The sequence below is a fragment of the Daldinia decipiens genome (genome assembly GCF_022478715.1).
Source record: "Daldinia decipiens strain CBS 113046 unplaced genomic scaffold F4813scaffold_54, whole genome shotgun sequence".
Lineage (NCBI taxonomy): Eukaryota > Fungi > Ascomycota > Sordariomycetes > Xylariales > Hypoxylaceae > Daldinia > Daldinia decipiens.
The window spans coordinates 14,849-29,648 of NW_026054597.1; the positions used below are offsets into that span (position 1 = coordinate 14,849).

The 14,800-nt window shown below is 49.4% G+C and overlaps 6 protein-coding genes across 6 annotated transcripts in view; 5 read left to right on the forward strand and 1 right to left on the reverse strand.

Moving 5' to 3' along the window:
* Nucleotides 1-1,649, forward strand: part of F4813DRAFT_383538 (aldehyde dehydrogenase) — a gene marked incomplete at both ends in the record, with an annotated part of 1,847 nt that extends 198 nt beyond the window's left edge. The window contains 2 exons of the mRNA XM_049245956.1: nt 177-543; nt 645-1,649. Of these exons, the coding sequence (XP_049094988.1) occupies nt 177-543; nt 645-1,649 (1,372 nt within the window). The remainder of the gene's footprint in view (nt 1-176; nt 544-644) is intronic.
* Nucleotides 1,650-3,551: 1,902 nt separating this feature from the next.
* Nucleotides 3,552-5,820, forward strand: F4813DRAFT_282298 (glycoside hydrolase family 20 protein). The gene is made up of 3 exons (XM_049240505.1): nt 3,552-3,864; nt 3,936-5,114; nt 5,177-5,820. Exons 1-3 carry the CDS (start codon nt 3,721-3,723, stop codon nt 5,600-5,602), a joined length of 1,749 nt encoding a protein of 582 aa, XP_049094989.1. The 5' UTR covers nt 3,552-3,720; the 3' UTR covers nt 5,603-5,820.
* On the forward strand, nt 5,820-8,261 carry F4813DRAFT_400390 (cytochrome P450; the record flags this gene model as incomplete). The annotated part of the gene is made up of 3 exons (XM_049248261.1): nt 5,820-6,714; nt 6,774-7,284; nt 7,349-8,261. Exons 1-3 carry the CDS (start codon nt 6,537-6,539, stop codon nt 8,259-8,261), a joined length of 1,602 nt encoding a protein of 533 aa, XP_049094990.1. The 5' UTR covers nt 5,820-6,536.
* A 1,169-nt stretch (nt 8,262-9,430) lies between these two features.
* Nucleotides 9,431-10,092, reverse strand: F4813DRAFT_394057 (uncharacterized protein; the record flags this gene model as incomplete). The annotated part of the gene is made up of 2 exons (XM_049247511.1): nt 9,431-9,805; nt 9,898-10,092. 2 exons carry the CDS (start codon nt 10,090-10,092, stop codon nt 9,431-9,433), a joined length of 570 nt encoding a protein of 189 aa, XP_049094991.1.
* A 915-nt stretch (nt 10,093-11,007) lies between these two features.
* Nucleotides 11,008-11,819, forward strand: F4813DRAFT_394058 (uncharacterized protein; the record flags this gene model as incomplete). Its single annotated transcript, XM_049247512.1, has 3 exons — nt 11,008-11,141; nt 11,189-11,395; nt 11,465-11,819. The coding sequence occupies 3 exons, from the start codon at nt 11,008-11,010 to the stop codon at nt 11,817-11,819; spliced, it is 696 nt and encodes a 231-aa protein (XP_049094992.1).
* Nucleotides 11,820-13,299: 1,480 nt separating this feature from the next.
* F4813DRAFT_394059 (glycoside hydrolase family 16 protein) lies at nt 13,300-14,497 on the forward strand (the record flags this gene model as incomplete). The annotated part of the gene is made up of 3 exons (XM_049247513.1): nt 13,300-13,399; nt 13,456-14,364; nt 14,424-14,497. 3 exons carry the CDS (start codon nt 13,300-13,302, stop codon nt 14,495-14,497), a joined length of 1,083 nt encoding a protein of 360 aa, XP_049094993.1.
* Between the last annotated feature and the right edge of the window lie 303 nt (nt 14,498-14,800).

Genomic DNA, 14,800 nt, shown 5'->3' on the forward strand with positions numbered 1-14,800 from the left:
GTCACCACCCGTTTCTTTTTATAAACATTTTTTGTTTTATTTATTTCATGGTCCTTGTTTTGTTTTTTTAAACCCCCCCCCTCCCCCCCCCCCCCCCCCCCCCCCCCCCCCCCCCCCCTCTTCTCTCCCTTCCCAAATATAACCGCTTAGCTAAATATCAATCAATTCATCTTTAGAAATGAGCAAGAAATATGTTCTGTCGAAGCAGCTAGCGTCGAAGACATCGACAAAGCCGTAGCCGCCGCGAGAGCTGCATTGAACCATGAGTCGTGGCGAGATCTCTCTCCGACTGATCGCGGTAGGATGATGTATAAATTGGCGGATATAGTCGAACAGGAAGAGGATGTCCTAGCTACTATCGAGACTTGGGATAATGGCAAACCACTTGGCGACTCTCACGGAGACGTAGCCGAGGTCATCAATACCATTCGATACTACGCTGGCTATGCTGACAAGATCCACGGCGAAACTATTCCCACCACAAGCCAGAAGTTTGCCTACACATTGAAACAGCCTATTGGAGTATGCGCTCAGATCATTCCCGTAAGTGCGATACCTCAATACTCTTCTCACCTACTAATAGGACTTGACATTTGAAATAACATGTGTGATTGAGTGCTAATATCTGGAACTGGAAAATATAGTGGAACTATCCAATGGCGATGGCAGCGTGGAAATTGGGACCGGCACTTGCCTGTGGAAATACGGTTGTGCTGAAGCCTGCCGAACAAACTCCTCTATCAATCCTGTACCTAGCGAGTCTCATACCCAAAGCCGGCTTCCCTCCCGGAGTTATCAATATTACCAATGGGTATGGTAAAGAGGCTGGCCATGCACTCGCAAGCCATCTGGATATCGACAAGGTTGCATTCACCGGCTCGACTATGACAGGAAAGCAGATTATGAAGACTGCCAGCGTCAACATGAAGAACATTACTCTCGAAACTGGTGGCAAATCTCCTCTGCTAGTTTTCGAAGACGCTGATATCGAGCAGGCAGCGAAATGGGCGCATGCCGGAATCATGAGTAACATGGGTCAGATCTGCACGGCGACCTCGCGTATCCTCGTCCAGGAGACCATCTACGATGAATTCGTAGGAAAGTTTCGGGAGGAGGTCAAGAACACCAGCAAGGTAGGCGACCCCTTCGAGGAGGGCACATTCCAAGGCCCTCAGGTCACCAAGGCGCAGTACGAGAGGATCCTGAGCTTTGTGGAATCAGGTAAGTCGGAAGGGGCCACGCTGACGGACGGAGGTATCCCCTGTCCGCTCAATGGCAAGGGTTACTTCGTCGCGCCTACCGTCTTCACCAACGTAAAGAATAGCATGAAGATTTACCGAGAGGAGGTGTTCGGCCCTTTCGTCGTCATCGTACCGTTCAAGGCTGAAGACGAAGCAATCACGATGGCGAATGACACCACCTACGGGCTTGGCTCAGCTATTTTCACCCAGAACCTCGAGCTTGCTCATCGCGTCGCTGCGCGCATCGAGGCGGGTATGGTCTGGATTAACTCTTCCAATGATTCCGACTTCAGAGTTCCGTTCGGAGGCGTGAAGCAGAGCGGTATCGGTCGAGAACTAGGAGAAGCTGGTCTCGCCGGGTACATGCAAACCAAGGCCATTCATGTGAATCTAGGTCAGAAATTGTAAGAACATCAGAGTCTAGGTATCGGTCTCGGAAAAGTACGGCAGATCAATCATATAATGATATCAACTGTTGGAGCTTGATAGTCTAGGTCAACTTAATCCATTTGTGTTAGATCAATCTGACATGTTTCCTCCCATAGGATGAGGTGAGAGCCCCCATTGCTAGGTGGGGAAGGATTGCGGCATTAGGAGCTTAAAGCTGCATTTGCTTGGTTCGGCTCCACACGAGGATGGAAGCAGGATGGGAAGGAATACAAATATATGCGAATATGAGCTGCGTGTTCCTTGGAAGTCTGCTGTTCCTGACATAACAGTATGATAAACATGTCATCGCCTGAATTACATACCTGAATTACATACTTGAACTGGGATTCTTCGGCTCGATTATTGAATCCTGGTCTTTGACGTCGCTCGTGATTCGTCAATTGGTCCATATTACATATTGTGGCCTCCTTTTCGTACATAGTACATAGGGCTCAACTAACATCTGCAAGTCAGCAATCATGATCGCCTTATTATATCGTGATTATGTAGAAGTTCGAATTTTGACATGTGCTCGGTCCCAGAGCTAAACTCTGTATTTCTCGCGCGATCCCACGGGCTGGAAGGTTGTCATGCATTGCCACGCGGCTGCACGCGTAAAATTAACCCACGAACGGGGCTAATTGCTACCTGCTAGCAGGGTACGTTTGTTAACAGTCTTCCCGTCTGACGGGGAGGCTTTTCCAAATCCTCTTCGGCACTTGTGCCTGCGATGTCAACGCTAGGTAGCTAACTACCGGCGAACAGACATCGACGACGCCATGTACCGCATGTCGTTAGGTAACTTGAATAAATACTAGCTTAAATCGTCGTGGGCGTGGAATATCCGGCGTCCGTCTTATGGGCTGATTTGCCTGGCCGAGTTTTGGGCCGTTACACTAAGATATATTGGCGTCTTCCCCAGATGATGATGGTGATGCTACCTCATACCGGTATTGGCATGGAGTACATATGTAGTACAGGCTTTGGTGGCGTTGGTATGCTAGGTTAGGTACATATGCTACCTATACTACATATGTATACATATGAGGTAACTACCTGCCTTGGACCAATCGGGTTAGTCCATATAGGGTAAATCATGGGGTGATGATCCTTTCCGCATTTCATTTGGTACAATCCTACACGAGATACACGAGAGTCGCTCTAGGATCTTTTTTTAATGAGCTGTCCCGAAAAAAAACATCACCCCTGGCACCGTTTATGTGCCATCGCGACCCGTGGGAAGCAAAGATTAGCCGAGTGGGCAATTATTCTTGATCCTTTAATACATAGCAGATGAGTAGATGAGAGAAGGGGACCTGCATTAATTAATGAGCCAATCAAGCATACCAATCTCGTTAAGCACATACTGCATAGAGATCTACTTACCCATTCCCGTGTAGGGGAACAATACAGGGAGAAAAAGAAAAAGTCTAGAGATAAAAATAATAAAATAATAAAGCCTCCTTCCCTGCCACCTACATAGCTTCTCTCCAGATCTAACGACCATCGTTCAACTATTTAAAAACCAGGTACCCGTCCAAGCGGCTGTCAGTGCATATCGCCTTATCACGCAGTCGTCGCCGCAGAACCGACACGACGGTACGGTCTAACAAAGTAACGTTGCGACGCGTGCTAGCGGGAGAGATAGCGAAGGACGAATCCCGGGATCTTGGGGGCAGCTTTCCGACCTGTTCGGCCTGGCCTACACCCATCGCCTCTCGGGCGGGTTGCCTATAATTGCAGGAGTAGCTGCGCCCTAGTCTGGATAGGAAGCCGGCTCAAAAAACCCGGTTCGCGACGCTGAGAGGCCACTTCGTACAGCTGTCATAGGGAACACCTCGTAGTTGGAGTTGGTCTTGTTTGTTGGAACGACAAACGGACCCCGGTCTCGAATCAGCTTATCCTCGCAACCGTTGGACGCGCCTAGCTGGGGGGGAAGCATTGGATAAGATCTGAATTAAAGATCCATCTCCACTCCTAAACATTCATTAATTCCATACTCCCTGCGTATTTAGTTTTTCGTCTTCTACAACCTTCTACCACCGGCGCCATGTGGTCCAAAGCCGTCCTCTCGTTGTTATTGCTTGCCGTCACGTCGGTCCAGGCTATCTGGCCGATTCCGGAGTCCATCAGCACGGGCAACTCCACGCTTTGGATAGGAGACGTTCTAGTAGTCACTTACAATGGAGATAAAGTATGCTGGTTTTTTCTTTTAGACATCTAGGCCATGTTGCAAATGTTGGCGTAAACTAACTAATTTGGTAGATTCCTTGGATCAGGAATTACATCCCGTCCGGTGGCCCCAAGTTCTCCAGCAAGGAGATCGTCAAGGGAGGAGTCTCACGTACGGTGAAGAATATCCTGGATGATAATTATGTCCCGTGGAAGTTATACCCGCGATTGGCGCTCGAGCAGACGGAACCAAGTCTCTTCCAGCACAAGACTTACATAACTTGGCTCGAGATTGTTCAGACTGGAACAGATACGGCAAAGACGTTTAAGCCCCTCGCAGGTGACGTTGACGAGTCATACAACCTAACTCTCAACGCCAACGGCAAGGCCAGGATCACAGCCGTCTCCTCCACGGGTGTTCTCCGAGCTCTGGAGAGCTTCTCGCAGCTGTTTTTTAAGCATTCCAAGGGCCCTATTTACACCAAGCTGGCTCCGGTCAAGATTAGCGACGCGCCTCAATATGACCACCGAGGTGTCCTTCTCGACGTTTCTAGAAACTATCTTCCCCTTGACGCCATCTACCGAACTATCGATGCCTTATCGTGGAGCAAGTTGAACAGACTTCATATCCACGCCACGGACTCACAGTCCTGGCCGTTGGAGATCCCCTCGCTCCCGGAACTCCACCAGAAAGGTGCATACGCTCACGGAAAGACGTATTCGCCTATCGATGTAACAGCCATCCAGACGTACGCGATCCAGCGCGGTGTACAAGCTATTTTCGAGATCGACTCTCCCGGACACTTTGGTATCGCGGCTCTGTCGCATCCGGAATTAATTACGGGCTGGGGCGCATCTCCGTGGACAACTTACTGCGCCGAGCCTCCTTGCGGCCAACTCAAGCTCAACGAGCCTAAGGTGGATCCCTTCCTCGACACGCTAATGGATGATCTCCTACCGAGGCTCGCGCCATACTCGGCTTACTTCCATACGGGCGGTGACGAGGTCAACTTCAACGAGTACAACCTCGACCCTACGGTCGGTACAAACGACTCGTCGGTAATCATGCCACTCCTGCAAAAGTTTATCGACAAGCACCACGCGCGAGTGCGTAAGGCCGGGCTAGTACCTATGGTCTGGGAAGAGATCCCCGCGAACTACAACGTTACTATCGGAGACGACGTTGTGGTCCAGTCTTGGCTCGGAGACGAAGCTATTAAGAGCCTCACGGCTAATGGCCACAAGGTCATTACTAGCAACTACAACTTCTGGGTAAGTAGATTTAGAGCCTCCAAGTCAAGCCGTTTTTGAGCTTCTGCTAACAGCTATCCTAGTACCTCGACTGTGGCCGCGGCCAGTGGCTTAACTTCGCCGAGGGCGAGTCGTTCGAGGGGAACTACCCATTCAACGACTGGTGCGGGCCAACTAAGAACTGGCGTCTGATCTACTCGTACGACCCGCGCGCGGGTCTAACCGACGAGGAGGCTGAACTAGTCATTGGCGGTGAAGTCGGTGCCTGGGCGGAAACTATCGACGAGGTTAACCTTGATAGCATCCTGTGGCCGCGGTCTAGTGCCGCAGGCGAAGTGCTCTGGTCGGGCCGCCTGGACGCCGCGGGCGAGAACCGAACGCAGCTTGATGCAGCGCCGCGTCTAGCTGAGTTCCGCGAGCGCATGTTGGCTCGTGGGGTTAGGGCCGAGCCAATCCAGATGGTGTACTGCACACAGGGCATGGATGCTAATACGTGTCTCTTCCAATAAGGGACTTTATACCATATACCATATACCATATACCATATACCATATACCATATACCATCACGCCTCAAGAGATATAGGCGTCGCGCTCGTCGCGTCAATGACGATTTTCTTGTACATATTTAATACTTTTGCATACCTACATAGCTAAAAAGGGGCTAAATATGAAGGACAGATGGGTTGATGTATATTGTGTTTAAGTCTGTCTAGTCTGTCTTGCTAGGGCAGGGCAATGAGAAGTGGCGTCCAAGAGGCGCGATTCCCATATTCGTAGAATTTATACTTTAGCCTCGGCCGTAAGTGTCAGACTATTATATCATGTAAGAAGAAGTGTATGCACCTTCCGCACATTTATGACTTTCCACCTTAGACTCTAAAGTCTGATATCCTTATGTCAGCACATTATCCACCTCAGTATTCGGAATCGGCATCACAACCCTCATTCATCCATATTCGCACACCTACCACGTCGATCTATCTTCGACGTCCAAATAAGTAAGGTGAATCGGAATAATAGGCAAGCCAAACGCAAAGAGTATAGCTTCAACGCCTCAACAGTTATGAATCGGCTGATCCTCTCCCCCGATTGGATATACCTAGGGTATACCCAATGAACGCCGCGAGCTGGCGAACGCGATACCGAATGTATCTGTGCCGCATTCCTCATGTCGACCGCTGTTTGTTGGTTAGAAGCCTGTCCTCCTAATAAGCTGGCTTCCTCGCCCACGGACTGTATCGCTTCGATGTTCTTTGACTTCTTATGCCAATCTTTATTATATTTAAAACGAGCATAAGGAGAGTACGAGATCAGCCATCTACGGTTACTTTAAATTGCGTAACATTGGGCTTATCGAGAGGGAATGTGTTTTGTTAGACAAAGACTAGGCTAGATTCAACAGCCAGCCCAAACCCTCGTTTATTTCGGTTTGCTCGTCATCATGGGGTTGGTCGAAACGGCGCTGGACCATATGTCCTTCAAGTCCGCCTTCATAGTCCTCTGTGTCGTCCTCTGTGTCGTCTATGCCTTGTGGACTATATATGTCAAAATCGACGAGACAGTTCGACTGCGACGGCTCGGCGTCCGGGGTCCACGGATCAAGAGTAACGCACCGTTCGGTAAGTGTCAATGAAAGGCAAAAGCTATCCAGGGGCTAGTACCCTAATGAGTAGAACAGGCATAGATATCGTCAAGAAACATATCGTCGGTTCCATCAACCACACAAGCTATGAGGTATTCCTCCAATTTGTGGCCGATAAACCCAACTACACTGCCGAGTCCGTCCTTCTCGGAAACCGCATAATCACGACTGCCGACCCCGAGAACATTAAGGCGGTCCTCGCTACCCAGTTCGCAGATTTTGGTAAGGGCGAACAGTTCCATAAGGAGTGGAGCGAGTTTCTCGGCGACGGCATCTTTGCTACCGACGGTCACCAGTGGCATGCCAGCAGACAGCTCCTCCGCCCTCAGTTTTCGAGGGAGCGTATCAGTGACTTGAATTATTTTGAGTCTCATCTTGAGACATTCTTCAAAGCTATAGCGAATGGCGGTGTTCTGGACGGCGAGGAGCAAAAGGTCGGTATCGAGGCTGGTAACGGTATACCATTCGATATCTGCGATCTCTTATACAGATATACTCTCGATGTCGCTACCGACTTCCTGCTAGGGTTGGACATACAGTCCCTCATGTAAGAATGTCCTACGCTTCCCATCTACCCTTGTCAAAAGACGGAAAAGACTTACGCGCAACAGCAAACCACGCGAGCCCTTCGCCGACGCCTTCAACGAGGTGCAGAGAGTCCAGAATATCCGCGCGCGTGCTGGCCCGCTCGATCCATTAGTGCCTAAGAAGACCTTCCGGCAAGGCCTCAAGGTGGTCAACGAACTTTGTAACATCTACATCGACCGTGCCCTGCGCCTCAGCCCTGAAGAACTAGCGTCCAAAACCAAGTCCGATCAGGATTACACCCTCCTGCACGAACTTGCTTCCTTCACCCGCGACAGGAAAGTCCTCCGTGATCAACTCGTCGCTGTACTTCTCGCCGGACGCGACACCACCGCCTCCACACTATCCTTCACCTTCTACGAGCTTGGCCGCCACCCCGAAATCGTGCACAAAATCCGGCAGGAGATCATGGAGCAAGTTGGCCTAGACCGTACGCCTACGTACGCCGACCTGAAGAGCATGAAGTACCTCCAGAACGTAATCAATGAGACGCTGCGCCTATACCCCGCTGTGCCGTACAACGTGCGCACAGCACTCAAAGACACGATGCTCCCGCGCGGCGGCGGGCCCGACGGCTCTCTACCGCTGCCGGTGCTAAAGGGAACGGCAATCGGATACTCGACGTTAGTGATGCAACGCCGGCCCGACCTGTACCCGGCCGGATCAAACCCAGATGTGTATTGTCCAGGAAGATGGTTCTCCTGGCAGCCGAAGCCGTGGTGCTACATCCCGTTTAACGGGGGCCCGCGCATCTGCATCGGGCAGCAGTTCGCGCTGACGGAGATAGCGTACGTGCTCACACGCGTGTTCCAGCGTTTCGAGCGCGTGGAGAGTTTCATGCACGAGGTTGATGGGGGCAAGCCGAAGCTCAAGTGTGAGGTTGTGATTAAACCGGGGGATGGCGTTAGGGTTGCGCTGTGGGAGGCGAAGGAGGTGTGAGATGATAGAGGAAAAAGAAAAACCAAATTAATGAAGGAAGAAGTAGAGACCTCGTGAGGGAAGCTGTTTGATAGGACTTAAGTCTCCGTGACTTCACGTATGTATCGCGTACTGTACCTTTTAGCATTAGATCAATTCCGCTATCGCGCGGAATATAAGAAATGAATCTACGACAGCCAAATTTCTATATATATAGGCTGGTATAACTCCAATTTACAACGCTCTAAATAATTTTGATTGCGTTTGGGCAGCCATTCTTTTAAAGTATTACAGCTCGCCCGATTACTTCGGCCGAGCTGGCGGCATATGTTAGGTGTGTAGCAGCAATGCGCCGCTGACCGATACAATATGCCGGTAGGGTCCTTTATATAAAAGTGTTGAGTTGGTGTGTGAGTTTCTAAAGTGATAGATCATATCGGAAGAAATGTTTGCGTGGGTGTGTTGCATCTTTATTTCTATCCGACGTCGTCTTTACCCTTCAGTCTTTGAGCGATGTAAGGGAGAGGCTGAGAGATAGTAAATAGATGCTTGTTATTCTGTCTTATCGTGGGATTTTATATCATTATATTGTTAAGTTTACTTTGTGAAGACGAGATAACATAGCAAAGCAGAAGTAGTAGACATGCTATGGTTGCGTGTATCATTTCTAATCAACACTATATTTATCCCTAGTAGTATCTTGGCAGACTGTTACTGACTTGTTAAGGAATAAAACTTCACCTCTATTGGTTCTATTTAACTAGTGTGTCGTATATTATTATAAAGCGAGTGTCAATGGCACAGCACCGTTGGGTGGTAGATCCTATAATATGGCTTTACATGTCTTCCTTTCCCTTCCATTTAAATACCTCCTCCCCCTTTATGAAATAAAATTACCCCCTCCCCCCTTATTTATTTCTCATAGGTATCTCTAGTCATTAGCAGCTATAGGCGAACCTGCCGCTAAACGTGTGAAGAAAGTCGGAACCTCGAGTACCGAAGGAAAAAAAAAAGATAACATACTGATATCGAAAAGGACATGCGCCAGCCGCATCGACAGTACGGTAACTGCTGTCAAAGCGTCGTTTAATGTCTCCGCGTGGAAAATCATGCCAAGCAATCAAGAGCCACCGGAAAAGGAGGAGGAATCTTGTTCTTAACCTCGTGGCAGAAGCAACAACAGCCGGAAATTACGTATCGAAAGATATTCCCCTCTCGTTCATCACGCTCATGGTATAAACGCCTTGACACCTCTCCCTGTTCAAGACCCATCGTGCCCCTACGTGTCCGACGAAGCTGCTAAGCATGGCGGCGCACGAGGCCCACGGCACGATGCCCAGCGTAACCACGTTGGCGCTGATGCCCGTGCCCCAGCCGATACACACGGCCCAGACGATCCAGGCCGCGAACACGAGGGGCTGGTATGGATCCCGATCCCGCCGGCGGTGGGTGTACGACGACAGACAACACCCTAACACCAGGCAGGAGCCGAGTGCCAGTCCCGGCGGCACGTTTCTCAGCAGCAGGTCGAGCCTGGCTGCGCGGAGGAGGCTTTGGCTATAAGACTAGAGAGTCGGAACGGTTGCTTTCAGCGGGAGGGTATCAAAAAAAAAAAAAAAAAAGGAGGGGAGGGGGGAGGTTGGGCTAAACCACGCACGTCGATATTTACAAGGAAATCCTCCCGCGCCGATTCTGCGCGGACGATGTAACACGTCGTAAGGAAACTACAAGTCACGGCGGGAACTAGCTCAGCGAGTTCTGATAGCGAGGGGTTTCGCCGCGACGGTAATGTGTATTGTTGGTGGTAGACCTGGTTTCCAGGCGGCCCGAATGAACGACATGTTGCGTACATCTGAAGAATGTGCGAAGGAAAGATCGGTATATTCAATTCAGACACATCGGAGGAGGATACGATGTAGACGCACTGGTTGAAGATGTCAGCGATCAAAATATCATTCTACTCCGGGATCCTTATACTTTCTCCCGAGATGCCTAGAGTCAGGTTTGGTGCTTACGCGTTAGCCAATGGCCTTGCTCAACTTCGTTGGCTCGCATGGTTACAGAAATTGGAGTCTACATGATGTAGGCTGGGTTAGCTGACACTATGACGATCTTAGTCTCACATCGTGACACAGTTTACAGGGCGTTGTGTTACTCTGCATGGTACCAGTTGGGCTCCAAGGGGCGCAGCGAGTTACATATCCGCGAGCTGCAGCATTCGATGCTAGGCTGACAGCGAGGCTATACGACAACATCTTCCAATAAGATGTCTCCGATGATACATTGGATTTTCGGTGAGTATTCCTTCGGTGTATGTTTGTTGGTCCAACTGTAGTTAGGCAAACCGCTAACAAGAAAAGTCCTACATATATGGCATTTCTGAATGACTCAAAGGCAGTCCCCTCTAGTCGCACGGCTGCGAAAAGGTGTGTATAGACATCGGGCTGCAACGCGATAGCCTCTATTCTACTCGGATAGGGCGGGTTACCTCTTATAGTTGATTGTATTGTTATGAGAACGGGTGTTCTCCTAAAATCGCCTGCTCGTTAAATAGAGAGGCCTCTGGCTAGACAAATAAACAGGCGTCGTTTCCTCCAGCCACACTCAACAGGTAATACTCTCCCTCCTCCGCACTTGTAGAGATCCCTTATTGCGCCCACTCATTCGGCTGTTTGTTGAAGATTATATAATATATATGGTATACGAGCGGCTTGATTCGTACCATCCCCTGGCTTTTAATACGACTAGCCGCCCCGGTCGGCTGGCAATGCTTGATTATTCTGAGGCACGTATGGCCAAGGTTATGTTCGACCGTATTAGAGTGGTGTCTGGAGGCATCATGGTCGGTGCTGCCATGCTCTTACCAGCTTTCCAGCACGAAGAGGCCTTTTACCGATACCTGTGAGGTACCTATCTTATCGTTGATTGAGTCGTGCTGACACTGTAAGCATCTTGTGGCTTTTCGGGATCTCTACACTCGTCCATAATGCTCTTATTTGGGAGGCCGTCGTCAATTACTTTTTCTTGGCCTTGGCTACGATTGTTGCAGTTATCTTCGTTACGACACCGCATTCCAACGTCTCGGTATCTTTCCTGCTCGGCCGTGTTCCCCTCCTAATAGCGCTGATGAGTTTATTTGTTGAGGATTGTTCAAGGTTAGTAGATTATCTTAGACAACTTTTGGACGCACTGAGGTGGTCCTTATACTAAACCATCTAACCCAGGCGCTTTAACCAAAATAGTCGCTACAGGAAAAAAGCACAGGACCCAAAACTGATACCTCCTGGCGCTGAAAGCGACGTGGATGGACACTCGTTCTTCATGCTTGGCCCTCATGACGAGCTATTTTCTCACATGAATGGCGGCGGGATGCGACAATATAATGCGTCGAGTCAGCACTCATCAGAGATATCTCTATCAAATCTTGGGCCCGGACGATTGCCGTCGTCGTGCGATAGTATGATACGCGATTTCTGGCGCGAGGACCTCAATATGTGTAAAAAGGAGGAAGGGCAAGGTGAAGAGAGCCCGGAGAGCCCGGAGAGCCCGGGTCTTAATAAGGCTGTTTTATTTTGGTGATATGTAGTCCGCCTCAAAAGCAGACTAGAATAGTCTGAGAGTTCGTTCCGTTCCGTTTCGTTTCATTTCCTTTTGTTCTTATTCGAATGGTCGATTACGAGCTCTAGTAGCCATGCTAGTAGAGAATACTTAGTGAATACTGGCTAACACTGTAGTACTTGGAGTTCTGCGGGCCATTTCGCTGATACCAAGGACGGTGTTATGCAAGTATCAAGGGAAGACATTTGTATGTCAGTTAACATTATCATATTTTAGGGTGACATTCGGGTTTTAGTTCCTCATGTTTATACAACAGGCGAATGCGGAATATCAATATTATTTTCGTTTCCGGACCCGGGCGGGCGAGAATTGTTAAATAGTTGCTGGATTGCTTAGCGGCTGAACATCATAGTCCACTTAACTATTCAATTGCTTTTCCACATGGACTGTGACTACGGGTGGAGGTAACTGTAGAACTGAAAGGAAGATTGTCAGTGCGACTTGAGACTCGGTTTGATTGATGGAGAATAATAAAGTGACGTTGGAGCAAGTTTATCGGATCAGTTTTATCGGATCTCGATAAAACTCAAGGTCCACTTACATATAGTTCGTACGTCATGTTCCTTCCATTAAATTGTCCTAAGCGCCTTGCTTTCCGACATTTTCCAGCCACCTTTAAAAAAAAAAAAATCATCTCCAGCCTCATGGATTTATCCCGGCATAGCTGTTCCGGATATGTCGGGTCCACCTTGCTAGGCCAAACCAGCTTTTATGAGCCACTTGGCTTGGCGCTATTTGGCAACTAAGCTCAGTTCAACTCTAGCGTGGGACACCGTTGGTCGCATCTTAACGTCGCAACGCCAGCGGTCAAAAGTTGACCTACCATAGAAAGAATCATCTCACCTTGGCCGACTCACATGCACCATACTATGTACATATAATTCACATTCGTACATTCGTATTCAAGGTCTAGGCCCTGCTGTTCCACTGTCTTCCATTTTCTGGCAGGTGTCGTTCACATCTGTCGTATTTCTTTTCAGTCGGAGATGACGACGATGTATTGGCATAGTGTTACCCATGCTGCCATGCCATGCTGCCATGATCTTATGTACGTGGGTCATGAATATATTGGGTGGTTGGATCTCTCTTCTTTTTTCATCGCTCTCTAAACTTCCCTTGCCTCCCTTGCTTCCCATTGCTATTCTTGCCCATACCAGTTGAGTCACTTGCATATTTTCTGCAATCTGTAGAAGCCTTCTTTTACCCTTTTGGCAAAAGATAATCTCCCTTTGCGCATACATAGTAACGTCGTACAATACCGTACATACACCGTTACCATTGAGGCATCATTCCGAGCATCACTGTATAGCACCACCTATGATCTACTTTCTATACCAGTGTAACCAATAACTCGAGTGTTGACTCGGAGTTCTAACATCTGTTTCTCCTCCCCAATACATACACCATCCCCGTATCCTTGTAGATGCATGCCCCAGCTATCATGGCGGCTTCTTTTTGGAAATGCGCAATACTGGCTTCCGTGCTATTCTCAGGCCGGAGTGTAGCCCAGACATACACATCATGCAACCCTCTAACTTCAAGTAAGTCAATATTTCTTGTCTCCCAAGTTAGCACTTCAATGGCTTACATCTCTTAGCCTGCCCCGCGGATACCGCTCTTGGCATGGCCATAGACGTCGACTTTACCCAAGGAGAGGTGAACTCGTTCACCGCATCAGGCGGTCAACCCACATACGGCTCCGATGGCGTAACGTTTACGGTTAGACAGAGCGGCGATGCGCCGCAGCTTTCTTCTGTCTTCTACATCATGTTCGGCCGAGTCGAGCTTAGCTTGAAAGCTGCCCCCGGCGCCGGCATCGTGTCTTCCTTCGTATTACAATCCGACTGCCTCGACGAGATCGACTGGGAATGGCTGGGTGCTAGCTCGACCGAGGTACAATCCAACTATTTTGGCAAGGGGATAACTGCTTCCTATAATCGCGGACAGTTTCATGAAATGGGAAACAACCAAGGCGGTTTCGTTACCTATGTGATCGATTGGACAAGTGATCGAATTGTCTGGACCGTGGATGGAACTGTGGTGCGGACGCTCCAAGCTTCAGAAGCCGAACAGGGCCAGTACCCACAAACGCCAATGCAGGTTAAATTCGGTGCATGGTCGGGGGGCGACTCTAAAAATCCCCAAGGCACGATCGATTGGGCGCGCGGCCCTACCGACTACTCCCAGGGGCCGTTTAGTATGAGCGTAAAGAGTGTCAAGGTGACAGACTACAGCACGGGCCACTCTTATACCTACGGCGATACTTCCGGTTCGTGGCAATCCATTAAGGCGGACGGCGGCCAGGTCAATGGTAATTTGGGCAACGCCGGCACTCTTACTACCACTGCGGTTGCGAGCGGTTCGACCGCGACCGGGTCGGCTAATGTTCCTGCCGGCGGCATAGGCGGTTCAGATAACCAGGGTTCAACCTCGTCTAATAACTTACCCGAGGGTTGGGTTATGACTTCGGAGGGGAAGATAGTGCCATCAAGTTCGACTGTCTTACGTATGTTCATAAGTTTACCCCCGCCGCTTAGATATGAGACTAACACGTATACTCCTTAGGCCCTACGTACCACTTCATCTTTATCTTCACCCTCTGCGCTATCCTCGCGAGTAGCCGAAGGTTTTGGCCTTGAAGCACTGCAGCTGGACAACTACGCTGAGGTAGACAGCGGAGTAAGAAACGACGAAAAGCAAAATAAGGGTTATTATGAGAATGACTTCTTATGAGTAGGGGATTTTACATTTTACGACCGGGTGCGTCGGAAGTTCTCCTTAACCGGAGACTGCAGATGAATAGACATGGTTTAGTCCAGGGGCTAGGGAACGTGTCCGCGCAGGTTTACGGTTCCGTCTATCAGCAAATCAACTAGCCAATCGATACGAGCCTATTAACCCCAGTCCGACGCACCTAAGGCTCCCAATTCCGCCCACTCGAA

Bases quoted from the DNA above. Each gene is read 5' to 3' on its own strand.
- F4813DRAFT_282298 (XM_049240505.1), top strand. From the start codon at position 3,721: ATGTGGTCCAAAGCCGTCCTCTCGTTGTTATTGCTTGCCGTCACGTCG. The intron at 3,865-3,935 runs GTATGCTGGTTT...CTAATTTGGTAG, and splicing joins TCACTTACAATGGAGATAAA to ATTCCTTGGATCAGGAATTA. The intron at 5,115-5,176 runs GTAAGTAGATTT...CAGCTATCCTAG, and splicing joins CTAGCAACTACAACTTCTGG to TACCTCGACTGTGGCCGCGG.